Genomic DNA, 25,226 nt, shown 5'->3' with positions numbered 1-25,226 from the left:
CTCTCAAAAGTTCTTCTTTCAAATATTTTTGTCTGAAATGATGAAATAAATCTCTTTAAGCTCCTTTGTAAACTTCGTCTTTTTCTGACAGCAAAAAGAAACTTTGTGCACTGTATGGGAAGTGGACTGAGTGTTTGTACAGTGTTGACCCAGCTACATTCGAAGCATACAAAAAAAATGACAAGAAAAATGCAGAAGAGAAGAAAAGTGGTAAACAGGTATTAATCACATAAAGAGGTGGTATCTCAAAAGCATGTTAAGACAGCTAAATATTTTAGTAGCATTTAAGAGCATTAAGATTTCTTTTCACTTATTCTTCCTTTCCTGGTAGGGTATGAAATGGATTGGATGAGTACTAACATTAAGGGATAAAATGCTTTCTCTCTCAAGGATTTTTATTCAAACTTCCCAAAACTTGGAGTGATTAAATACTAGCTGGTTCATTACCTGCCTCTTCTCCCCAAGTGACATGGAGGAAGTAGCATATCCCCATTAGCTGGACTGTGGTTTTGATCATACATTTATATTCTAACAGGAGGATTTGGGCTCCTCGAGGTGGAATAGACTAGTTTCTCATCTTGATAGAAGATTGTATTTTCCAGCTTTTACAAGGAATTTTTGTATTGCTTTCTGTTAAATTTTCACAACCGTAGAAATGCTTGTTTGTTTTTTTCTGCACAAATCCAATTTTTCTCTTCTGGAAAAAAAAATCATTAAGTATTCCAGATTTCTCGTCAGCAGTATATGATTTTTGTTTAAGGTGAATGGTGATGTTGGCAACATACAGCTTGATGAACAACAACTGCTCACATAGTAGCTTAAAACAGGGATTGTTCCCCCTTGGTGACTGAAGCCAGATTTCTTGCTGACTTGGGTGTTGGTAGTTTTTTCTCCTTAAGAAAAAAGAGACAGAACTCTGAAGGCAGTTGTTCCTGTGCAGGTTCAGATTGTTGCTGTAACTGAGTTTGTTCCAGTGCTTGTCGTCAGGAGAGTGCTGAATCACTGGGGATTGCTGCTTCTCTTCAGATCTGACCCTGTGAGCTCTAGGGAGAATGAGCAAAGAAAAACATACTCTGTGTCTTTGTTCAGCTACTGCTTTGCACTCTCCAATAATGTTTTAAGATGTTCCTTGCTTTTCACTTCAAAGTGAAGCATCCTGTTGCATAAGGCTCAAGCTGTAATGTCGCTCTCACGCTGGAAAAGTGTGCTTTTCATGCTTGTTTAACGGAACTATTTGTAGAAAACTGAAAGCTTTGTAATGCTCGCTATGAATCAGGTAGTCTTTGTTCAATATGTATTCCCACTGCCCCCTTGTGTTTGAGGAGTGGATATTGTTTATGGGTTTTGAGCAGCTAGGTGAGCGAAGTCTCACATGCCTGGATGTCGTTTGTCCCTTCATCGTAGTGAAGGATTTTCATTCAGATATGAAAGTACATAGACTTTCAATCTTCTCCTAATTATAATTTTAAGATTTATTTAGTTGTTTTCCCGCTATTCCTTTGTGCTGCGTTGCCACTAATGAAAGGTTGCTTCTGTCTCCTTTTAGGGGACCTGCATGGATGCGAGTCCTTTTGCAAATTGCCCCAGATTTTCCCCTGAATCCTTCTGGGTTTTATAGGGATAAAATTTAAGGAAAAATAATTCTGCAGGAGCTAGACAAGCCTTTATATATGCAAAGGTGATATTTTGCCAACACCAGAAGAGTTAATAGTACACCTGGGATTAGACCAGGATGATTCTGCTCTGAATGAAAGTCTATTACTACCCTCCTAGCAACATACTAAGAGGTTGAGTAGTGCTCAGCATAAAATATGGATCATTGTGGCAAGAGCACATGAAAATCCACTTTTTACCGCATTCTTTGTAATTCTTATGACATTTTTAAGATTATGTATCCAACAAGGCACAAATGGCAGTGTGTATTGTAGCCTTTCTATAAAAGCTGGTTTGGAGTTTGACAGTCTGGTGTTGAAGTGTCTTTGCTTTGATATAAGGATGTCTTTCTGGTCTGTTCTGCTTCAAATTCCTGGTTTCTGAAAGATTGATCAGTATCCTTTGAAGGACAGAATGGCAGATTGCCAGCACAGTTCAGATGTAGTCAGCTAAAAGCGCTGTTTTATTTTCCTAATAGCTGAGGGACTGAACCTGGTCTGCATGTTGTTCTGGTTACTTTGCAACCTGTTTATTAAGCACACTGTACCCAAGTGCTCCATGGTGAAACAGAATCCTTAATGCTTCCTCATCTCGGAACACAGCGGAATCTGGATTGGGTGCTGGATATTTTTTTTTTTACTAAAACATCAGTCTGTATTATCTGAGGCAGCCATCAGAGAGGAAAGCTTATTAGCAGCAGGATTAAAGTTGCTGTCATGTAGCCAAAGTATTTAAAGCATTAGTTGCCTTTAAGTTAAGCTTTACTCTCCAATAGACTCTGAAATGTGCTGCTGTTTTTAGCTGTGATAGTGACACCAAGTTTTCTTGGGAGAGCCGTACTCATTGTCTAGCTGGTTTTAGTTCAGTATTCAGTAACATATGCTTGTGCGGCGGAATTATTGTCAGCAGCATTGGACCCCAGCTGCTTTAAAGCCGTGCGTAAAAAGGATAATGGTTTAGAACTGAATCAGGTCACATCTACACTATGACCACCAGTTATTCTCTACTACTCTAGTAACCCTTGTTTTCAGAGTGCTGTGGCTACAGCTGCCTTAGGCTGTATATGTCAGCCTTTGTAGGATGCCCTTCCCAGAAGAACTAACTAATCTAACGTAATTAAAGTAATGTTTGCAGTTTGCCATTTCAGTAGTGTAGTGGTCAATGGAAAAGAAGGTTTCTCTGAGCAAAGAGCAGTAGTGTAGGGCTTCTTTGTGTACAAACTGAAGACAGCTTTCGAATGATGTGCTGGCATTTCTTTGATGTGGAAGGGTGAGGAGTGTAAGTTCTATTCTTCAACTTTAAGGAAGCAGTAAGGGAGTTAAATTTCATGCATGGAAGTGGTTGTGTCTGAGGAAACAGGACATCTCTGGTGGAAACCACAGATTTCTTAGCACCTGAACATCTAGATTATATCTACGAAGATGTTGATGAAAGAAACTGTTGGTAGTCTTCCACTGGGAGGGAACTGGAAGTACATATGTTATGTTAATGCTGTTACCCTTCTTGACAAGCATCTAGAAAAGTTTATTTGTTGCTGAAATTATTTACTTTTGGTCAAGGAAATAATTTTATGTGAGTTCCAGTGTTGGAATGAATGGGTGTAAATGATTTATGACTCCAAAGAACTCCTCTTGTCTTTGTGTGCTGCCTTTAGGTGGGCAATACTGAGGAACCAGATGAAATGCCGTTGCCAGATTCTGAGAGTGTGTATGTTATTCCTGGAAGTATTTTACTATGGAAGATAACTCCAAGACCTCCAAATTCAGCACAGGTCAGCTGTGCTTCTGCTTATTGAAACTGTGTGCTATCCTATTATTTTGTATGTTCAACACAAAGCAAATCCATCTGTTGTCTTTTTCATTAACAAGTCTCGATTTGCCTGTTTAGTGCAATAAACTTTCACGTAATTGTAACACTATAATGTGGGGTCAGAGGCATGACTCTAGATTACTGGAATTTATCTGGAAAATGGGATGCTTCATGTAGCTAGTGGTATGGGGGCTTTCCCCACCTCTTCTCTCCACCCGTTCCCTGCACTGAGGCACCTACCTTGTGAGAAATCTCTTCTGAAGGGCTTTATTGGAGGACAAACACTTCTGTGATACACTTGCAAAGCCTGCATAGCATGAGTTGGTGTGTGAAGGGCTGTGGAGCTGCAGAGCAAGTGGGCAGAATACAGGGGTATGTGTGCAACAGGAAAGACAAAGAATTGGAAAAAGAAAATGTGCCCTTAGTGGGTTAATCAAAGGGGAAATCTCTCTACAGAGATAGGGGAAGTACCAGTAGGAGTGGAAAAAGAAGATGAGAGAAATAGTGCACTGAGTAATCAGATGCTGGTGTACTTAAATAGAAACACCAAAGATCACCTACACTCTGCCCGACACAGTGCGGTTTTGCTGGTATCATGAATATTTCTATCTTGAGCAGGTAAATAATAAAAAAGCATTTGGATGCTTAAGACTAGCAGCTAGACACATCATAAAGTTACTTTTTATCTTTGTCTCTGAATTTCAGATGTATAATTTTACTAGCTTTGCTATGGCTTTGAATGAGTTGGACAAAGAAATGGAGAGTGTCATTCCTAAAACCGACTGCCGGCTACGACCAGATATCAGAGCCATGGAAAATGGAGAAATAGGTAACTTCAGTGGCTTTTTGTTTTTCTTTTTTTCTTTTTTTTTTGTTTTTTTTGTTTTTTTTAAACTGAGGGACTGGGAAAAAAGTAAATTCCACATACAAGTTGTTAGATGAACTTCTAGAGTAAATAGCTACCCATAAAGATACATCCCTCCATGCTGCAAGACAATAACTCTTCAATACAGCCTTCTGCATGTTGTGGTATATGCTTCTAGTGAAAGGTATGTCACCCACCTCTACTGAGGCTAGTTGGGATGGAGTTAATTTTCTTCATAGCAGCCCATATATGGTGCTGTGGTTTAGACTGGTGGCCAAAGCAGTGTTGGAAACACATCAGTGTGTTAGCTATTGCTGAACAATATCTGCACAGTGTTTAGGCCTTTTCTGTTTCTGGGGTTGTCAAGAGGCTGGGAGGGGACACAGCGGAGACAGCTGACCCAAACTGACCAAAGAGACGTTCCATACCATATAACATTGTACTCAGCAATAAACTGTGTGTCGGGTGTAAGTAGCCATTGCTTGGAGTCTGGCTGGATACAGATCTGCTGGTGGAAGGTAGTAAGTGATTGCCTTTGCACCATTTTTTCCTCTTTTTTTCTTTCCCTTCGCTTACTAAACTTTCTTTACCTCAAGCTGTGAGGTTTTTTTGCCTTTGCTCTTTGATTCTCCTTTAACCTGCTGGGGTGAATGGGAGTGAACAGGTGGCTTGTGGGTGGTTAGTTGCTGGCCAGGAACCCACCATACCACCTTTTTGCTTGTGTTCTTTCATATAAGCAAGAATCTTAAACTTCACAATGCTATGCTGTTTAGGTTTAGGCCACCTGCTGTGCTTCCTAGTCAAGCCCTATAATTGGAAACTAGTCTAAGACGACAGTCTGTGACCATCAAAAGAAAGTATTTGTGAACTTTCCAGTTCTCTGTTTCCATCAGCCTGATGCAAAAGGATGTGCCAGTCCTGAGAAATGCAGTCTGAACTATTTTAAGTGAAACTGCAATGCCAAAAAATATACTTAATGCAGAATTATTCTTCACTGGGAGTTGAATGCTTCTGTTGTGCTAGAATAGTGAATTAGAAATGCATTATGATACTTTCAGTAAGTAGATATAGTCTGTTTTTTAGAAACCTCAGAGGTGTTTACTGTAGATGCCATGGAGTGAAAAGTATCCAAAAGACACTGGTCTTATCTTCTGACATGTGACTTGGTGTTAAATACTTCGATATGGTGTGAAATAGCCTTTCTGGCCTTCTTTTGCTCCTTTGTCATTGTGGTCTGAAAACATGGGAGCTCTTGCTTCCTCTGGATTGCTAAGTAATTGGGGTAAGTCATAAAACCTCTGATTCAGTTTCACCTATGTAATAGGGCAATGACTGGGACTACTCTGATAAATAGTTTGAGATCTAGGTATGAAAAACAGTAACACAGGCATAATACAGTGCAGCTGTACTTGTGCATGGGTTTTGTTTTTTTTCTCTGAAACTGATAAGCACTTCTTTGAGGCTTTTAGAGAAGCATATCAGTGAATTCCCACAAGCGGTCTCTCCTGCCTGTACGATTCTTTTGTGGCCAGCAGGATAGACATACTTGGTTCAGAGCATCCCCAGTAATTTGTCTGTCTAAACTTGGAAGTGCAGATAACTATGCTGTTAGCAACAGACCCTATTGCTTAACTATACTAACAGCATAAAGTTTGTCTAGTAGATAGACTGGTAATAAGCAGTGTGTTAGTAGCTGACAAGGTAACTGAGAGTGGTTGATAGTCTTACAGAAATTATTCTCTCAACTACTTCTTCCAAAGATGTTTCTGAAATGCTTTTTGAGGATTTAGGTGTGAAAGAGATCACCCTTCTACCTAATCTGCTTCTTTGACCATCCTTTCTGCCAAATAGAACAATTGTTCTGCTTGTTTAGGACGGTGACCTTAGTGCTATCTTAGTGCATTAACAAAAAAAATGGATACTGCAGAGACAATAGTTTGTGGTTTGGAAATTAATATTCCAAACCCTTGCTGATTAGTAGCTAGGCACTAGTGACAATTTACCCAAACATTAAGAAGCAGCAGGTGGCCAGACTTCTGAAATAAATCTAATATATCTCAATCAGTTTCCCTACTGACATAAATTCTAGGTATGCCACATCCCATAGGTCATCTTTGCTGTCACATAAACACGTTTTCAGGGTCCTCAAGCCATGGATAAACATATATTTAGCAGTCTTAAAGACTGGAATTCCATTGGCTGATCTTGTGCCACAGCTGGCCTGGCTTTGCTCTTAGACTAAACCAGAAGCTCTTCTGTGTTACGCAGAAGGCTTTTTAAATGGACGACTTGTACTTCCCATATTTATTTGCTAGGTCAGGTGGAGTAATGTCTGTGTCTTATATTACACTTTGTCTTCTGTATTTTTATTTGTATGTTTTTATTCCTTCAAGATCTAGCTAGTGAAGAAAAGAAGAGGCTAGAAGAAAAACAAAGGACTGCCCGCAAAAATCGTTCCAAGTCAGAAGAAGACTGGAAGACGAGGTTAGTGTACTTGCCGGTGTGTGTGTGTGTGTGTGTGTGTAGTTATATAAAGGTTTTAAACATCCAGGTTAACTGCCAGTCCACGCCAGTGATGTGCCATGTAGTGTCAACATGAAGAGCCGGTATCATGAGGTTTGGTGGTGCCACTGTTGTGTTTGCAGGTTCGGTCCCTGCAGGCTTCCAGAGAGAAGTGTCAGGCTTGGTTTCAGTTCCTTCCATCTCATTGCTTGCACACCCATATCCAAATACAAACTGTCTTGTCTTTTCTGAGCACCTCTTGGTTCTGACACAAAAAAGATGTTGCCACTGATAGCTGCTTGTAAGGACTGTTGTTGCTGATTAATTTATAATTGCCTCAAATTTGCATGCTTGGCCAAAGACAGGAGGAGATGCTTCCTCTGGTAAACTTGATAGCTTATTGCCCATGACTTCTCAGATCAGTTGCTGTGTGCTGGTAATACTGTATTCCCACTGCATACAGTTATTCTCAAAGTTGGTGAAATTATCAGCCAGATATCCCAAGCTATTGTGTCCTTTCTGAGAGGGTTACTAACTACAGAAGTTAGAAGAGCTAAGGGAGCTTACAGGATGGGGTGGTTGGGTTTTTTTCTACTATAATATGAGAGGGGTCAGTTGGGAGCTCTTATGCACAAGCTAAGTAGAAACTGCGAAAACATGACCAGATGAATCTAGTTTGACCAGATAAGGTCTTAAGTGTAGTAATAAATCGGTGGTCTCTTCACAGGAGAAAAAAAAAAAAAAGAAAAAGGTAGGGCTAAACTTTCTAAAAGTAAGCAAGCTTCATCTCTTCCCTATTAACTAGCTATTAATATACCCAGACACTGCAAATTAAATATCTTTAAAATGTCTGTTTTGTAACTGTAAATCACTTTTTTCTTTTTTTCAAATGAAGTCATGCATCATTCCAGAGTCCCAGGTTTGGACATGTCTGCCTTTGTCTTTTTCCTGTGCCTGCTCTCCTGAAGTGTTTGGGTTGGTTTGCCCTGAGACTGGAAAATAACATCTTTGTAATGCTTCCAAGTAAACATGTTAAGTGCTGGACAGCCTTGCATCTCCTTCTCCCTTTCCTGAATTCAGCGTGGTTCTACCTCTCACCAAGTGTTTTCAAAGCAAAGAGTAGTTACACTGTGTTCTTCCAGTTGCCAGAAGTAGCTTAAGGTATAGCTCAAAGCACCTGAGCTTGGCATTGGAAATAGGGGAAGTCCCAGGGAGCAACTCAGAGCAGTGGTTTTTGGTTGTATAATTAGTGCAGACACCGTTCACCAGGTTCTTCAGTTGGCTGTTATGCATGTACTGTAGACCTGCTCAGCACTTTCCTGGGATATCCCTCAAAAACTCTTCATTTTCCAAGATGTTTCTAAAGTTTTGGCAGAAAATTCCTAGTGTCTGATCTCTTTAGGAATGCCAAGTGTGACTGCCTCCAAAGGATGAACATAAAGTGTTGTGCTTCAGGGAAAACAAAAACATGCTTTGAAGGGGAACTCTTCTACCTGTTCCAAATTCAACTGTAGGTCTTAATCTGCAGTGTAATATAAACTTTGATGTAAACTGCTGCAATTTCCTTGCCACCGAAAAACAGAATTCTTACTTTGTCTAGTAGAGTTCCTCCCTCGTAAGACAATTCTCCAAAGTGCCTAGTGATTTTTTTCTCTTTAAATTTTGAATCCACTTTAGAAGTGGGTCTTGGTGTTTCTGAAGAAGTGACTCATGTTGAACACCTAATGTTTTAGAGACTGACCAGTAGTCTTAAGTCTCATGTAAAAGACCAGTTCATTTCTGAAACATAGAAGTGGTCTGTTGCTTCTGATGGAAATCAGTCCCCTCCTCCCCCCATCACTTACGTGACCGGATTATCTGACTGCTTTGGGTCTCCTGTGTGTCTCAAACTTAGTTCTTCCCATCTCCTTTCCCTTTCCTATTGAAGTAGTTGATCACTGGAGGGAGGGGTACATTGTACAAGTGTTGAAGACACAGTAGTGAGGTGTTGGGTGGTAGAATTCCTTAATATGAGAGACAAGGTGACTGTGCTTATAGCCCTGACTCTCAGCAAACTCTTTGTGCTCTGAGTGAGCTGCTGTTACCTCTGAACTAGGAGGTGAACTAGATGCCTGTGCACAGCACGCACCAGTTACTTGGGAACAGCTGACTCGCCCTGTTCAGATGATGCAGTAGTGAACTATGTGTGGTGCAGGGGTTGGATAACTGCTGTTGACTTCAGTTCACTTAACCAGGGCAGCAGGACGGCCATTGAAGTGTTCAACTGTTCAGTTTATCACCATGAAGACAGTGCAAGGCATTTCTTCCAATATGTATCTCAAGTCTTCTGAGCCAACCAAGACTTGCCTATTAGCTGCCCTGCTTTGGAACACAACACTGCAGTGCTGGGTGGCCTTTATCCTTTTGCCTTTTAAAGACATCAAGTCACATCTAAATGTGCCTTAATTTCTGTTCTGAAACTTTATGGTACCCTAGAAGGAAAGAGCCAAGTTAAAATGGGCTGCCTTGCACACATGATTTACTTGAGTGCGTGTGTTGGCTGTAGTGAGGCATATAAAGGAAGAACTGGCTTTTGTGGTCAGTGAGGCAGTGAAAGCAAGCTGCAGAGCTTATTAACCACAGAAATGGCTTCTAGCAAGCTGACTTGTGCCACTAACACGGCTTGGCAAAATACAAGACATTAAAGTGCTAGAGGTCTGGTACAGTGGGGTGCATGCTGCTGAGGCAGAAGGTGGAGTAAGTGGGCCCAAACAGAAAGTGGTGTTCAGTAAGAGGCATCAGGATTGCCAGAAACAGGTATGGGAGGGTAGGAAGGAGGAGAAACTTCTGTGCTGTGGTGATTTGACAGGGTTGTTCTCACCACTGGGGGATTCTTGCCAGTAGTATGGCCTTGTAACTGCACCTTATTTTATAGATAGAAACTGCCCCCCCCCCCGGGTTATATACACATGCAGATATAATCTCTCTGTGTGTATATACACAGTGTCTCCAGATTAGGTAGGAGGGGAAAGGGAAGGAAAGAAAGATGAGGCTAAACTTCAGTGATCCTACCAACAACAAATTTAGCAAAACCTTGCAACTATCTTCATGCAGAGGGAGTCAGCCTTCTGGCCATTCAGGTAAGCCCCCCAGTGCCAACAGTGTAATGCAACACAGTTATGGTGTAACAAGCCAGGACTTTCCTTGCAGCCTGTGGGTGATAGTTTGTCTGCACTGAAGGTGGCTGGCACACTTGTTCCTGAGTTAAGTGCATTGCAAAATGAGGTGTTAAAAAAAAAAAAGATCCTGGGAAATAATATTTTTCTGTTTTCAGGACTGCAGTGCTTGTGGTGTTTACATGTCTTGCAAAAACTTACTGCTTATGCATGCCAGAGTGATTGTTCACAACTGCTTTGAAGTAAAACTATCTATCCTTTTTTTATGTGATAGTCTCAACTGCTTCATGTGACAAAATACTAGTGTCAGTAACTTCATGTAGGAGACATTTAAGCAGTGTGGCAAATGGGGAGATCTAGCCACAGAAGATGGCTTTAAATTCACTTACGACTTTAAAACCAAGAGGGCTCCTGCAATCACAATAATTAATTCGAACAGTAAACTGCTGAAGATACAGCAAAGCAGTTCTGAACTTCCATAAAAGTGTGTGTTGATAGCTTCACTAACATGCTGTATGTTTCCTTGCAGATGGTTCCACCAAGGCCCCAATCCCTACACTGGTACGCAGGACTGGCTTTATTCTGGCAACTACTGGGACAGAAACTACTTTAACTTGCCTGATATTTATTAAAATGCAATAAGGAGCCTATGACTGATATAAATAAGTCTTAATCTGTTTTAATGTTTTTCCTTGTTTTACTTATCTCCTGAAAAAAACTGATCTGTTATCAAACAGAATATTAAGCATCTCCACAGTAAATCTGGTGGTACATGATCTGCAGTCCCAGAGGTAGGAGAATAATTTTTCTGGCTGATGGTGGGTCCTGTGTGGACAGAGTAAGACGCTGTGGTTTCGAGCTGCCCTGTTTGATGAATACACCTATATTAGGTTGTGGTGTATGAGGAATAGAACACCTTCGGCTGTTCTGTGAATACTTTCTTTCGTAGATAACATTGGCACAAGTAAAACCGGTTTTATTTATTGCGACATGGGAATGTTTAAAAGCACACACAGTAATTGCAATATTCTGTTCTTAAATGAAGAAGAGCGTGTCACTTTTGTAAAGATGTAATTTTTCATAAAGTGACTTTTCTTTTACTGAAGTAACTCCCTTGAATCCTGAGCTCTGGTCAGAGATTCCAGAAGCGTTCCTGTCTCTGGAGCATTAAATGCAGTTGTTCAAGATGGTAACATTACTCAGAGGTATTTATTCAATGTTTTGTGCAGTGTGTTTTGAATTTTGCTCTCCTGTTTTGCTACCAACCTTACGGTTTAAGGAATTAAGAGCCATTTAAATATCTACAGATTTGATTTGAACTGCACACTAGTAACAGGTTGTTTTAAAAGAATCTGTTTCATGCACTAGAAGTTCTGGTGTCCAGCGCCACTGCAAAAAAGCAAGAACCTAATCAGTCCAGGACCTGGTGGAACATGGCAGGGGGAACAGGACCTGTGTCTGTACTGTGCAACTGCCTGGGAGGAGAAAGTCTTGTGCATTTCAAAGGTAGTACAGCACCTCAGTGAGGCCTCCTGTGCACAGCTGCTTTACCCCTTTTCAGTGGGGTGCATTCGATCTTAAGAGTGTAAGTTTATATTGAACTGTGTACAGAGCTTCTAGGGGGCAAGCTGCTCCTTGTACAATATTTTAACTGCTATCTGGAGGTTAGTGTTAATTGAATAATTTAATTGCTACTAAATAAAGGCTTCAGAACTTCTTGCATCTAGTCTAAAGTGAGTGGTGTTTGACAGCACTGACCCAACTCCCAAAGCTGCTGCAATGACCTTGCATGATGTGTGTCCCTGTGCTTCAGGACCTGCTTTGCCCTGAAGTAGAACAGTCTGCTTATGGGGGAACTGAGAGCTTGTGCCTGGAATAGGCAGTGAGGCTGCAGCTCTAACCTGAGAGCAACTACTGAAACTGTGAATAAGGCAGTGAGATGGCTATTTTTATTCTGTGCACTACTACAATTACCCAGGTAGTGACCTGAGACACAATTGCATAGATGAGGAAGAGCCTTTTCTCTGGCAGCCTTTCATAGGAAGGCCCAGTTCTCACACTGGCTGGTAGATGCAGGAATACCTGCACTGTCTCTGGAAAGCCTCTACTCTGGCCAGCATTTCTTGAAGTCTGTCATAACTCCCGTGCAACTCCAAGTGAGATTCAGAGATGCATAGAAACAGTCTAGCTGTTAGGTCAGTGCTGCAGCAGGTCCCACAGCATTGAACACTCAGTGATAGGAAAATCAAAGCATTTAGTTCCTGCCTGCTTACCCAGCTCCAAGAGGGGGATACCTCTACACAACATCAACTTTTCTTTTGTTCTGAGCAACTTCTGTTTCCTAAGAACAGATGTATTTATTTTTCTAGACCTATTCATACTTCAAGAGTCTGGCATATTTAAGTGACCATACCTGTAGTTGTGAAACCTCTAAAGCAAAATAAAGGTAATTTTTCTTAACCCCTTCCTCAAAGCATAACCTCAGCAGTCCTCCTCAATAAAGCTGTAGTTTGAATGAATTTGACCATGTGTGAGAATAATTCCTTCCTCTAGTTGAAAGCATGACTGTCTGCTTGCTCCTGCCTTTTGTACACAGTTCCTTCCTGGAATATAAACCCCAGCAGTAGAGACTACACCTGGTTACACTGACCTAACTTTGGCTCTGTATGTCACCTGTCTGTGTCCCTGGGGCTTACACATACACCATGTTTGTACACTGAGGAAGCTGTTTCGTCTTCAGTGAAATAGCTGCAGCAGATGCCTTTGTGGTCATAATTCACACAAAGTTAACATTCAGGATTATGTGCTGTGTTAGGAAATTACAAAATGAATGACAATGCAGTTCAAATTGTTGGCTTTTTGAAGCATGTGTTATTTGATTTATTACATTGTAAAGTCCATTTCTCCTGAACTCGTTTCTGAAGTCTGCACAGCCTCTCTTCTCAACCTGTTTGAAAAAATAACATTAACTCAGTAGAAAGTGTGCAGCAAGAACTAATTTAATTGCTACCTGAATGCACTATAAGGTGAGGGTACTTGGCCACATTTTGAGCATTACACGAATGCTAAAAGTTCAGGCTGCAGGCATAAAGATGGGTATAAAGGTGAGATTAAAAAGTTGGTTACCCAGAGCAAGACTAGTACTAATTGCAGTGTAACAAGCAGAAGGTGGTTATAACAAGTAGTTTAACCACTGGTTTTAAACCCTGTTGTATTTTGAAAGCTTTCAGTAGCCTCTCTCTATGCAAGACCCATGCAAGAAGAAAACTTCCTTCTTCAGGACCCTGCTCTGGGAACAGGGCCTGGTGTAACAGTGATGTGTCCTGCAAGAGCATTTATACCTGTGTGCTTATCACCAGCTGCTGAGCCTTTCTTTGCAGACATCATATCATCCGGAGGGATGGCAACTGAGAGAACATGGGCTGTGCATGGCTTAGCCCCAGTTTCCTCTGCAGACTGAGAATTACAGCTTGCCATATCCATTTCCTCAGCAGCTGGCCTGGCAACTGGGACTGTAATGAATCTCTGCCTAGCACCTGCATCTCGCTGTGCAAAGGCAGCTTGGCTAGGAAGAGGTTTCCAGTCCTGTGTGTTCTGAATGTTAGAACCCACTAAAATGAAAGGTGGAGCATTTTCCCTCTTGCTTCCTTCTTGCATCACATAAATTGGAGCAGATACATGTGACAACTGACCCCACTGTTGATCTTCCCCCGTGGAAAGACTGAGGGTTGCCTGGTAATAAGGACCACCAACTCCAGCAGGAGGAAAGGATGGAGGCGATTCTTGACCTTGTCTCAGGTCAGTTAGGCAATAGAGGGTCCACACATTAGAATGTGGTTGTAGCTGTCCTGCTTCACTTGATGCCATGGCTACAAAAATAAAAATAAGAATGCTGGTATCAGGAGTGGTGCATTCCAGTCATATTGTAAAGCCTTATGTCTACTTCAAACACCTACACATTGCAAAAGCATGTTAGAGAGGACAGCTGGGATAGCAAACACTGTTTGGTCACCTGCAGCCTAGAAAAAGTAGAACTGTTCATGGTCAAAGCAGAGGCTCTTCTGGGTAAGCATTTATCTGCTATTTCTGAAACTGAAGTTTGCCAGACTCCCCTAGAAGTTTGGGATTTTTTTAAAACAACTGCCTAAGCTCAGCTCTCCTCTACAACATGCTCTGTCTGGGCCTCACAGCTGTTCTACTCTTCCTGGGGCCTGGGATGGGGCTTGCACAGATTCTGCAAGGGAGACTCTGGGCAGGGGACCTCCACCCTGGAGGGTTTCTCCTGCTGTGCAAGGGAGGAGCTGGGTGCATGTCATCACAGGGAAGAGATGCTGGTGAGGGCCTCACCAAGAAAGATGAGCTCTCTCCCTGTTTGTGAAACTGATGACCAGCTCAGCCCAGCTGCAGAAACTCACTAAGCTCAAGACAGCAGAGGCAACCACCACCATTTTTTGCCTAAATGGAAAACCTCCTAGGTCAGTGCTGGAATATGAGATCTTTCAGGAGAGGAGAATCAAAAGTAAGGCTCCAACTAGTCACATCTCTTCAGCGACAGGGCACATGTAGCACATCCTTGGCCTCCAACACCTGATTCAGAAAATACAGGGTGTTTTTGAGCAAGATCATTTGGCATCAATGGGCACCTTCCCATCACTCTTATCTGTGTGTTTGCCCACAGGAGCACAGGAGTCCTGCCCAGAGCTAGCCCCATCTCTTGGAACAGGTAGCAGAGAGATCAAACACATGCACTGAGGCCAAGCAGACAGTGTCAGTACCGTAAGTTTTTTAGAAGTTGTCTCTACCCTGCAGCACTGACATAAGTGTTTTTCCATTTAGTGACCCCTGATGAAGCTGTAGAGTCTGAAGCTAACACAAGAACATGACACAAAGACCCAAACTTTCTTACCTGACAAGACATAAACTTGCTCAGCTGATTCCACTTGTGCTGTAGATTCGATTATCTCAAGATGGCACACAAAATCATCAGCAGATGGACATAATGTTGTATCACTTGAGCTCTGGACTGTATTTAAAGGCTGCTCAATCTTTAACAGATAAGCTGTTTGGTCTGTGAAGGGAATTATTATTTTCTGTGGAAACTGTTCTACATAAGGTGGAACCTCTGCATCCGTAATCAGCTCATCATCCCACCACAGTGACACAACCTCAGTGGTTGAGGTAACCTCACCTTCCTTGCAGGAAGGCACAGCCTTCAGTGGATCTTTAGGAGAAAGTGGTGGTGGTGGTGAAAGGGCTGATGGTGATAGTTCTTCCCACAAGGGGACGGAGGAAGCTTGGTTAACATCATTTATTGAGACATCAGCTTGGCTGTCTGAGGGCCCCAGTTCTCCAGCTATGGAAGACTGACTCCACACTCCTGATTGTGACCTGACAGCCTCTATAGAAGCCTCAGCTGCTGGGACAGCAGAAGCATCTTCAGCAGCACCTTCTACTGGTGTAAATTCATCCTCCGAGGCCTGAGAGTCTTCGTGAAGAGTCTGCATGCTGGTTGCCACGTTCCTCACAGAATATAAAGAATCACTGTTACCTAGCACGTGGGCAGCAAACTCAGCAGGGACATACACCAGTTCAGGTCCCTCAGGGGATGAAGCTCCATCAAATCCAGAGGGGGAACTGCTTCCTGCAATGGAACTGGCAGTTGATGGGTGTTGAGTTACTCTGGAGCTATATTGAATATCAGGTTCAAGGAGCTGGTCTTCCTCTGTGTCGGTACACTTGTCCATTCGCTTGGGCTCCCCAGAAAACAAAGTAACTGTGTACTCTGATGTCTTCTCTTCCAGTCTCTTATTTTCTGCAAGGTAAAGAGCACATAATGGCAATACACAAGTAACTGTTTCCATTTAAATAAAATTGAATGATTTCAGCACCAACTCAATTAGATGATCTAAAGCACATTTATGAGACTTCCCGGGTTGCAGAGTAGGCATAATGTAAGGAGAGGGTTTGCTGCTTGCCTATCAATAAGGGGAAAGAAAATTCAGAGAGCAATGGTACCACTTCAAAACCCAGGAAGCCTTGACTGTATTCCTGATCCTGCGGTGATGACAACATTCTTATCTACTGCCCACAAACATCACTACACTTACGGGTTAAGAGAGTAAACCTTTTACATTAAGCACATCAGATAAGCCAGTTAGAAGACCATGGCTCCCTTTTGCAACATGCCAAAACTCTTTGGATCCATACAAGTTATTTTAGATGTATTGATAGTGACATTTTAGCTTCCTCAAGAATCTGGATTAGTTGAACTGACAGGTATCCAAGTGAAGAATAGGGTAAGACGTGAACAAGTTTTAGATACAGAGTGAAAAATGGCTCCTAGATTAGTTATCAAGGGTGGAACACAAGAAAGTACCCGTGGGATCAAAACAGCCTTCCATCACATGGTTAACAAAACCCCTCTACACTGGAAAACAACAAACCAAGAGGTCTGGTTTCTATCATGATTAGCAAGCGTTGGCCAATATGTAAACCCAGCACAGTAGCAGAAGAGGAGTCTGATATATCACCACTGCTCAGCACTGAGCTGTTTTCTGGATAAGAAATTATAAGAGAAACATAACTCAAAGGATGACAGAGCTAAATTGTCTCTGAAAAAACATTATTCTGACTGCCATCCCAAGCCAACATAAACCCATTTATAATCCAGTGTCAGTATCGCACAATGCCACAGAAAAGAAAGGCTCTCTTGCAGCTATACAAACCAGTGAGATACCTGCTGCTGCACCACCAGTCCCAAAACCTGTGCTGGCACTGTGGGCCGGACCCTTCAGAGGAAACCTTGCTAAGGAATTCCTCTCTGATATCCCTTTTCATAACACAGTTATGTGACCACATAGTAGCAGAGGGACCATACAGAAAGAGAGGGGGACCTGTACTGGAGCTCGGTGAACATGCAGGAGTCAATTCACAATCACATAAGCAAACCTCTGACAGGCATTTTGAGAGAAAATTTCTGTGATATTCAGCCGCTCTCCATCATACTTGAAAAGTCATGGCAGTCAAGCAAAGTCCCCCGTGACTGGAAAGAAGGGAATATCACACCCTTTTTAAAAAATTTAATGAGAACTCTGGGAACAACTGACCCCTCAGCCTCACCTCTGGGCCTCATAAGATCATGGTAGAGATCCTCCTAGAAAATATATCAAAACATATGGAAGACGAGAGGTGATTAAAGACAGTCAGCACAGCTTCACCAAGGGCAAATCGTGCCTGACTAATCTAATGGCCTTCTATGATGGAGTGACTGCATCAGCAGACAAGGGAGGAGTTACTGATGTCATCTACTTGGACTTCTATAACGCCTTTGATACAGTCCCACACAACATTCTGGCTGCTAAACTGGAGAGATGGATTTGATGGATGGACCGTTAGATGGATAAGGAATTGGCTGGATGGCTGCACCCAAAGAGTTACAGTCAACGTCCCAATGTCCAAGTGGAAACCAGCAATGAGTGGTGTCCATCAAGGGTCCATGCTGGGACCAATACTGTTTAATATCTTCATCAGTGACAGAGCTGGATTGAGTGCACCCTCAGCAAGTTTATGGACGACACCAAGCTGGGTGGTACAGCTGATTCACTAGAGGGAAGGGATGCCATCCAGAGGAATCTGGACAGGCTTGGGAAGGGGGCCCATGTGAACCTCATGAAGTGAGGTGATTCTCCCCCTCTACTCTGCTCTTGTGAGACCCCACCTGGAGTACTGTGTCCAGTTCTGGGGTCCACAGTACAGGAAAGACATGGACCTACTCGAGTGGGTCCAGGGGAGGCCACAGAATTGATCAGAGGGCTGGAGCACCTCTCCTATGAGGAAAGGCTGAGAGAGTTGGGGCTGTTCAGCATGAAGAGAAGGCTCCAGGGAAACATGTCCTTTCAATACTTAAAGGGAGCTTTAAGAAAGATAAAGACTTTTTACAAAGGTCTGACAGGACAAAGAGCAATAGTTTTAAACTGAAAGAGGGTAGATTTAGACTAGATATCAGGATTTTATTTTTTTTTTTTAAAATTACAATGAGGGTAGTGAAACACTGGCACAGGTCACCCAGAGAAGCTGTGGCTGCCCCCTCCCTGGCAGTGTTCAAGGCCAGGTTGGACGGGGCTTTGAGCAACCTGGTCTAGTGAAAGATGTTCCTGCCCAGGGCAGGGGTCTTGGACTAGAGGATCTTTAAAGTTCCCTTCCAACCCAAACCATTCTATGATTCTATGATTATACAAAAATTGCTGTGTGGTATCATTAACACAACATTTGCAAATGCACCAAAATTGAACCTTTGGTGATACTTTAAGTTACAATGCAACATCCACCAGTCATTTTTACCAGAAGAAAACTGCTTCAAATGCTGAAGGTTAGTTTTTTTAGAGGAAGATGCTAAGCTAGGAATAAGATAGTAGCACTTTCTGTTCATAGTTGGGGCTTCTATCCTTGCTGTAATTACCTTAGTGTATAGCTCTCAATCTATAGAAAAAGGCTGTCTCAAAGTGCTGTCTAGTTCCAGGGTTACTTAGAACCCAGCTTAGGTCACCTTTTTGAACAAAGGGGATATCTAATGCTGCTGATACAGTAGTCAGACGATGAAGACCTAAACCAGTGGGGCAGATACAAACAGGCTGTGGACTAGACAGTGCACCCGTATCAGTGCTCCCACATAACCTTCAGAAGGCACTATGTATTCCAGCCCTTACAGCCAAACCCAGGGAGCAGTTGAAAGCTCCCAGCACTTCCCAAAGGAATCATCCCAGAAAACCAAAACATCTTTTTATAAATAAGGAGATACAATATCTATTTGCAAATAAAAGGTAAGTGTAAAGTCACTATCTGCTTAGGGGTGATAAATTGCACTGCAATATCCTAAAATTAAAATGACCAAAGGCATCCAGGCTCTCCTCTATACTAAAGTACAACATTCCAGAGGACTAATTCTTCCCACATTAAATAAAAGCAAGTGCTTTCTGGAGATGCCTGCCTTTTCAACAGCCCAGTGCCTATGTGCCTCTTTCACATGACAAGATATGGATGGGATGCATCCCATAAGTGAAAACTATTTGCACTCATTTGGGTTGGAATATTGTCTCAAAAGATCTTAAAAGAACAAACAGCAACTATCTTACCTCTCACAAGCTCAAACTTTTCAACCAGTTCTGTCAAATCTAGATTTGGATGCCCTGAAAATAGAAGCAGAAATTAAGCTGGAGTAGGAGAGCACTCCCAAGTAGCTCACCTCTTCAGATGAAGCACTGGTAGAAACAAACCTTTTTGAAAGGTGACGAGATCTTGGAAATAGAGAGCAAAAAACTCAGCAATGTTGTCTGGGTTTTCTTCTATGGCAGCCCGGCTCACCCCCTCAAGAAGGGTCTGAAGGCCACATGGAACAGTCAGACTGATCTTTGAAGACTGCATCTTCACCCACTCAAGCTGGCTTACGGTTTTCCACCTGTACAAACAGAACCCCTTGGCTGAGCGTCTACCGCAGCCCAGTGTGATATGTCCAACACCAATGGCTCACCCCTTGCCATGCCATCAGCAACCCTCCTATTCCCCTTCCTGCACACTCCTTTAACTGAAAGGGGGGTATATACAACTTGCAATGACCAAATCCTTTACTCCCCTCTGCAGCTTTAGGCAGCAGGAGGCACATCAGGGGGCCACCCAACTAGGCAACCACAATGTGTGAATTCAAACCCATGCCCTGAATTCCCTTTCTTAAAGATAAAGCCTACTAAAGTACCCCGCAATGAGCCACAACAGCCATTCATGTTCAAGCAAAGAGTTAACAGGTAATTACAGGTAATCCTCCTCTACCCCCTTCAGTACTTGCTCTCTCCTGGCTCCTGGTCTCCTGCTGGGGCCACCACACCCAGCCAGAAGGCCGTGATGTCACAGTGCCCTTACATCATCCACAGTGGTGCTGAGGTTCACAGCCACCTGCGTCCGAGCTCCAGCGCTGTGAAATTAGTTTGTTGGTCAAAAAAGATTAGGAGTAAAAGGTGAAATAACACGATTAAAATCTCCCCTTGAGCAGCCAGAGTGCTCTGCAGCCAGCTGATGCTGCTGCGTATCAGTGAAGGCTTTCCTCCTGCAATAAACACCTTGATTCCCACTGTCGCACAAGAACCAGTGCATTTAATGGACGTGACTATTTGTAGACACTTTTAATAATATATTTTAAGACCAAAGTATGGTGTTGTGGCTGCCATTGCTCAGGACAAGCAGTGTAACGGCTGTGAGGGTGAGGCTGAGCACCCATGGGTGCTGCCTGCCACAGGGCATGGGGGAAACGAGTGCCCGCAACACTCACACCTGGTGATGCGCTGCCTTTTCTCTCCTCCCACGCTACCACAAAACCCACTCCTGCTTTCTGCTACTCACTTGCCTTCAAGAGCGTAACCTGCTGAACCCAAGGTGCAGGCAGAACCCCTCTGAGGAAGTGTTTTGCCTTTGCTGAAATACACTTGCCTCACCAGAAGCAGCAGGCAGTCAAAGCCGAAACATTTCTTCCCGGCACAGAAAGAATGTAACTTTGGTCTCAGCCTCAGGTTACGATTTCACACAATCCAACACTGCAACATCCCTCTCACCCCTCCGCCAGCCCTGGTAGAGGGGGTGGGTGAACAGACCCATCCCCCGGTTCACAGCCTGGCCTTTTTAAGACAGGTGACATACCACATCCAAGGGATTTAAAACCAGTGTAAAAGACTGCAAAATATAGCACCCGAGAAGAGATGCTCTCTGTGAACATCTGGCAGGATCTCAGAGCAAATGTCTGGGGAGCGTAACTGCCTCAGCCGCAGCATCCACTCCCAAAGAGGAACAAGATTATTCCTTAATACACCTCCGTTTATACTGCAGAAACCTGTGACTCTGAGGGCAAAACCTGAAACAAACCTCGACAGCCCCAGGGATAGCATCTGCTTTCCAGTACATATTTTCAGTGGAGACACACAAGATCATTTTCTGTTCCAGTAAAACAAGCCCAACAAAGGTAACTGTAGAGCGCCATATTTTCAAGGGTACCGCTAAGTGTTTCTGAGGATCGAGTCAAGCCATGATCAGGAGCCTGCTGTGGGATAAGAACCTTTATCTACCAACAATACTTCAGATCAGTCTTCATCCAACCATTTACCTACCTGCTCTTGCATTCCTGGGTGTTTGCACCTCTACAAAAACCTGAGGGGAATTCCAGCAGCACTGAAGATTTAAGACTCAAGTGTCACTGCAGCTAAAGCATTTAGGCTACCTACGATAGCTTCCTTTGAGTAATATATTCATAATGGGTCATTCTAAATTAACAGAATAGAACATCAATTTCAAGTTAGGCCACCGGAAAGTGTATGTTAACGGTAAACTTACCACAAAATGCTTCTTCCATAAAAGAATCCTTAGAAAGTAATTTCTCATTAAAGCTTTTCACAATAGCTCATCTGTCCTGGCGAGTGACAACACAGACCGTAATATTTAAAAAATTGTCTATGAATATGCTATGACTTATGAAATTAGGAAGAACAGCTTTCCTGCAGAAAGAATAAGATATACTTCAAGAATATATATGAGGACTAGAAAACTTATCATTTCTGGAGTCAGGATAGTAATCTGTATGGAGAACATACGGAAGAAACGGAACTTCATAAAAGTATTAAACACAGCTGGATGCAAACTCAATTGTGTTTACTTTGAAACTATCCTCAGTGAATACAGATCAGAAGATAACTTCTAAATTTGCTTCTTTTGAAAAATGTCAAAATTCTGGGTTTGTAAAGCTCTGCACAGCAAAGCTTCAAACAGTTTTAAGTATAGATGTCATAAACCACAGAAAAACTTACTATCAAGAGGTAACAGGAGCATAAACCTCCTCAAATACTTAAAAAGGCTTCAGCCCCTAATGTAAAAGCATGTCTGTCTGAAACTTAAAAGCAACTATAGGGAAAACATATCTGGAAACTAATTCACTGTGCTGGAACTTGAACACCGTTACTGGGAGCCATCTAGAGTAAATCCACCATACAAAGTGTACCAGACAGAGATGGACAGAAGTTCAGCAAATCAAGATCCCAGATACACCTTATTTTTTCTGCTAAAAAGGATCATCATTCATTAACTCTTCACAAGATAGCTCACAAGGGGTTAACAAGTCACACCAGTTGGGGGCACATGGAGTGTTGTTTTTGTGGTTTTTAACTGGCAATCTCTTTCAAAGCTTCAGCTAAATAGGCTGAAGAGGACTTGCATTTTTTGCAAGCACCATCTTTGTGTTTCTACCCACCAGAGACTTCAGTAGAATTCTAAGGGGGAGGCGGTTGAATTCATGTACAAATATCTCCATGCAAACATTTGTGCTTTTCCTACCAAAGGTACAAAATATCAGTTTTAAGGTATCTTTTATGCATACGTCTAACTCTTTGTCATCCCCTTCATCGGGCCCTTTGCTACAAGTGGGGAAAAGCCTATGTCCCAGCAGCACAATTATCTTTTTTCGATACAGTATAAAATATTGCATCTAGTGAAAGACTGGGAGGCAATTATGTAAATGGTTTTGCTTGGTGAAGTCTGACAATCACACTCTCCCAAACATTCAGCTCAAACGATCTTTTTATTTTTTTGCCTCTTAACCTCTTCACCTGGGAGCCCTTCTGGGCATCTCCTATAGGTAATCGCAAGTTGCCAAAAAATGCCTGACCACCACCGAAGCTCAGCAGGACTGGCTGGTCCTAACAGATGATTGATCAGAACAGCATCATGGAAGAAATCACATCAAAAGATAAACAGCATTTTGGAAAAAGCAGCAATGAAAAAATTAAGGGTAACACAACCAACCATGAACTCCTCCTGGCTAAAAGACCCTGGCGATTGTAACACTGGGGCTAAACAAGTCATGAAAACATTGAGTAATAAAGATTCTGAGCAGAGGCAGGGAGGCAATAATGCAACTCTAATATGCACCTGAGGTCCAAATACACATAAAATTAGTGGTCAAAATAATTCAGTTTTTAACCCTGAAAAGCCTGCCTTGAGTTTCTTACCGTCTCCGAAGAAACAGGGGTGGTGTGGGGAGTTGGAATATCACTTTCTGCCATTAACTAACACTGGTACACTTTTGTAACTTTAATTGAACAAGTGTTGAAATTCAGGGAAAATAAATATTTGCAACATTATGACAAAGTGAAGCATTTTGTAAAAGAAACCAATCTTTTTTCCAGTGCATCTTGTACAACAGCTAATTTATATATATACACATATATGCAGATAACTTGGTGTACTAAGAGTAGGTTCTCATACTTTCTGAGTCTCTCTATAGATACAGTGTATTTTAATTGTTCTTTGGCAAAACAAGACAGAACAGGAACATGCCTGTATATTCCCATCTTCTGTAAATCAGCTTTTCCAGATAAAAGTAGTTTCTGAAGCATTTTTTTCTAGCTCAAACATCAGAAAATTGTACAAGCATCTGTTCAAACTGTAATTAGCAGAAAAAAATTCCATCCTGCCTTTTTTTTTTCTGAAGTCCTAATTTATATAAAATAATTTGCCATAACAGTTCCTCAAGGATAAAGGACTAGTCAACATACCTGTACTTCTTACTCTGAAATCTGTGTGGAGTCTACTATGTGTCCTAGGCTGCCCGCAGAGCCCCTGCTGAGCCAAGGACAGCTGTGCTGCTCAGAGGCCACTGGCTGACCGACCGCCTTAGAAGACAGATAAGTATAAATTTACTTCTTAACGGCAGCATTAATAATACTTGTTTGGGATTGCATCATTTTTCATGGAAGTGACTGCTACCACCATTAGTACTTCATAATGATGACTGGAAAAGGAGTTTGAGTATCACGGGCTACCCTGCTTCCACTCCACTGGCAGGTTCAACCAGCACCCTCCTAACACCACTTACAGCCCTCCCTATAACAACCCCTAACACTTGGTCTGTGCAAACTTCAAACAGTTACAGAGCTATTTTTAAACACTAGTTTGATCAATTGTTGGAAAGACAATCAGACTCTTGCAAACTGAAAAGCAATTCAATACAACATCTGGGGAATTTTATTTAGGAATAAAGCATAACTAGAATATGAAACAAGCATTCAAAGTCAGAGAGAGAAGAAATTAAAGTGCTTGCTTTAGAGTAAATTAGAAACATTTTCCAAGGTGTAGGAATACAACAAATACAATTGTGTGTGGTTCTTTTTCTTTAATGAAGAACAAGTAAACTCAATGTCTTAAAAATGCATCTTAAACCTTGTTCACTCTACGGTTGATCTCAACATGACACGTATAACTCACTTTCTAAACCAGGAGACTGTAATTATACTGGAAGAACAACGGCTGAGGTAATTGCTGACTAGAAAACTTTGTTACAGACATCCCAGAAGTTTTGCCAATACTTAGTATCATCTTGTTCAGGAGGCCATCAATTAAAAGACAAATTTGAGGAGCAAGGGAAGGAAACTCCTGTCCACATTTCTTTTAATTTTACTCAGAAATAGAAAAGTGCAAGTTCTGTAAATTAACAACATTTACAGTACACCACAATAAATATGCCATCTCGTGACATCTAAAAATTCTAGTTATGTATTTGAAATGAGTCATATTGAGATAAAAACTGCATCAACATCAACAAAAATACCTGACCCAGTAAAGATAGTCTTAACATATTAACTAGCAAGATGCATATTCCATTATTGCTATTAGACCATGCCTCCGAGTTCCAAAGTATAAAAACTTACCAGTTTACACAAAATACTGTTGACATTTTTCTCATCACAGGCACAATCTAACATAAAAAATAATTTTGACATTTACAATATAGGAGATTCTCCTATAAGGGGAGAAAAAAAAATTAATACAGAAACAGGTAGTTCTATTTCAGTGATGAATCACTAAATCCACAGAAAAGCTGCAATTTGCACAGAGCTAAACTGTCATATGAATATATAGTGTCTCTCCATACCCACTCCTGGCCTGGTGAGAACAACAGGCCCTTCAGCAAGTTCCCTACAATTTGCTTAGCTGCCTCCAAGTATGTAGACCCTAGATATCCCAACACAAATGGCATGCAGGTGCTTTTGTGTTCTGAACAGCCTAGTCTCACGTTGTATTTAAGCAGTGTATTTAAAAGGAATTTTGTCAGTAACCGTATTGTTTCTAGCCATTTACCCAGACTAGACTGTGTCTCCGATTGCAAAACATTAAAAGTCAGATAGGACAAAATAAGATTTCAAATATGTTAAAGT

General features: G+C 41.9%; 2 protein-coding genes across 3 annotated transcripts in view; one reads left to right on the top strand and one right to left on the bottom strand.

The window, feature by feature from the left end:
* The window catches only part of OSBPL1A (oxysterol binding protein like 1A), a 76,862-nt gene extending 64,359 nt beyond the window's left edge, over positions 1 to 12,503 (top strand). The window contains exons 24-29 of one of the 2 annotated variants that reach the window (XM_026841663.1): positions 92 to 218; positions 3,308 to 3,424; positions 4,168 to 4,291; positions 6,721 to 6,811; positions 7,725 to 7,748; positions 10,514 to 12,503. In XM_026841663.1, the coding sequence (XP_026697464.1) occupies positions 92 to 218; positions 3,308 to 3,424; positions 4,168 to 4,291; positions 6,721 to 6,811; positions 7,725 to 7,748; positions 10,514 to 10,616 (586 nt within the window). In that variant the 3' untranslated portion in view covers positions 10,617 to 12,503. The remainder of the gene's footprint in view (positions 1 to 91; positions 219 to 3,307; positions 3,425 to 4,167; positions 4,292 to 6,720; positions 6,812 to 7,724; positions 7,749 to 10,513) is intronic. The other variant, XM_026841664.1, reaches the window with a different exon arrangement.
* Positions 10,670 to 19,746, bottom strand: CABYR (calcium binding tyrosine phosphorylation regulated). The gene is made up of 4 exons (XM_026841665.1): positions 19,257 to 19,746; positions 19,116 to 19,169; positions 14,891 to 15,796; positions 10,670 to 13,853 (listed from the first exon to the last, which is right to left on the bottom strand). The coding sequence occupies exons 1-4, from the start codon at positions 19,402 to 19,404 to the stop codon at positions 13,261 to 13,263; spliced, it is 1,701 nt and encodes a 566-aa protein (XP_026697466.1). The 5' UTR covers positions 19,405 to 19,746; the 3' UTR covers positions 10,670 to 13,260.
* Between the last annotated feature and the right edge of the window lie 5,480 nt (positions 19,747 to 25,226).

Source organism: Athene cunicularia (assembly GCF_003259725.1).
Source record: "Athene cunicularia isolate RWA chromosome 2 unlocalized genomic scaffold, athCun1 chr2_part1, whole genome shotgun sequence".
Classification (NCBI taxonomy): domain Eukaryota; kingdom Metazoa; phylum Chordata; class Aves; order Strigiformes; family Strigidae; genus Athene; species Athene cunicularia.
The sequence above is the reverse complement of the archived record's forward strand: the minus strand, read 5'-3'. Positions and strand labels throughout refer to the sequence as shown.

Coding starts and splice junctions, on each gene's coding strand:
- CABYR (XM_026841665.1), bottom strand. CDS start 19,404: ATGCAGTCTTCAAAGATCAGTCTGACTGTTCCATGTGGCCTTCAGACC. Junction 15,797..19,115: donor AAAGTTTGAGCTTGTGAGAG/GTAAGATAGTTG, acceptor TTTACCTTGCAG/AAAATAAGAGACTGGAAGAG. Junction 13,854..14,890: donor GCAAGTTTATGTCTTGTCAG/GTAAGAAAGTTT, acceptor TTATTTTTGTAG/CCATGGCATCAAGTGAAGCA.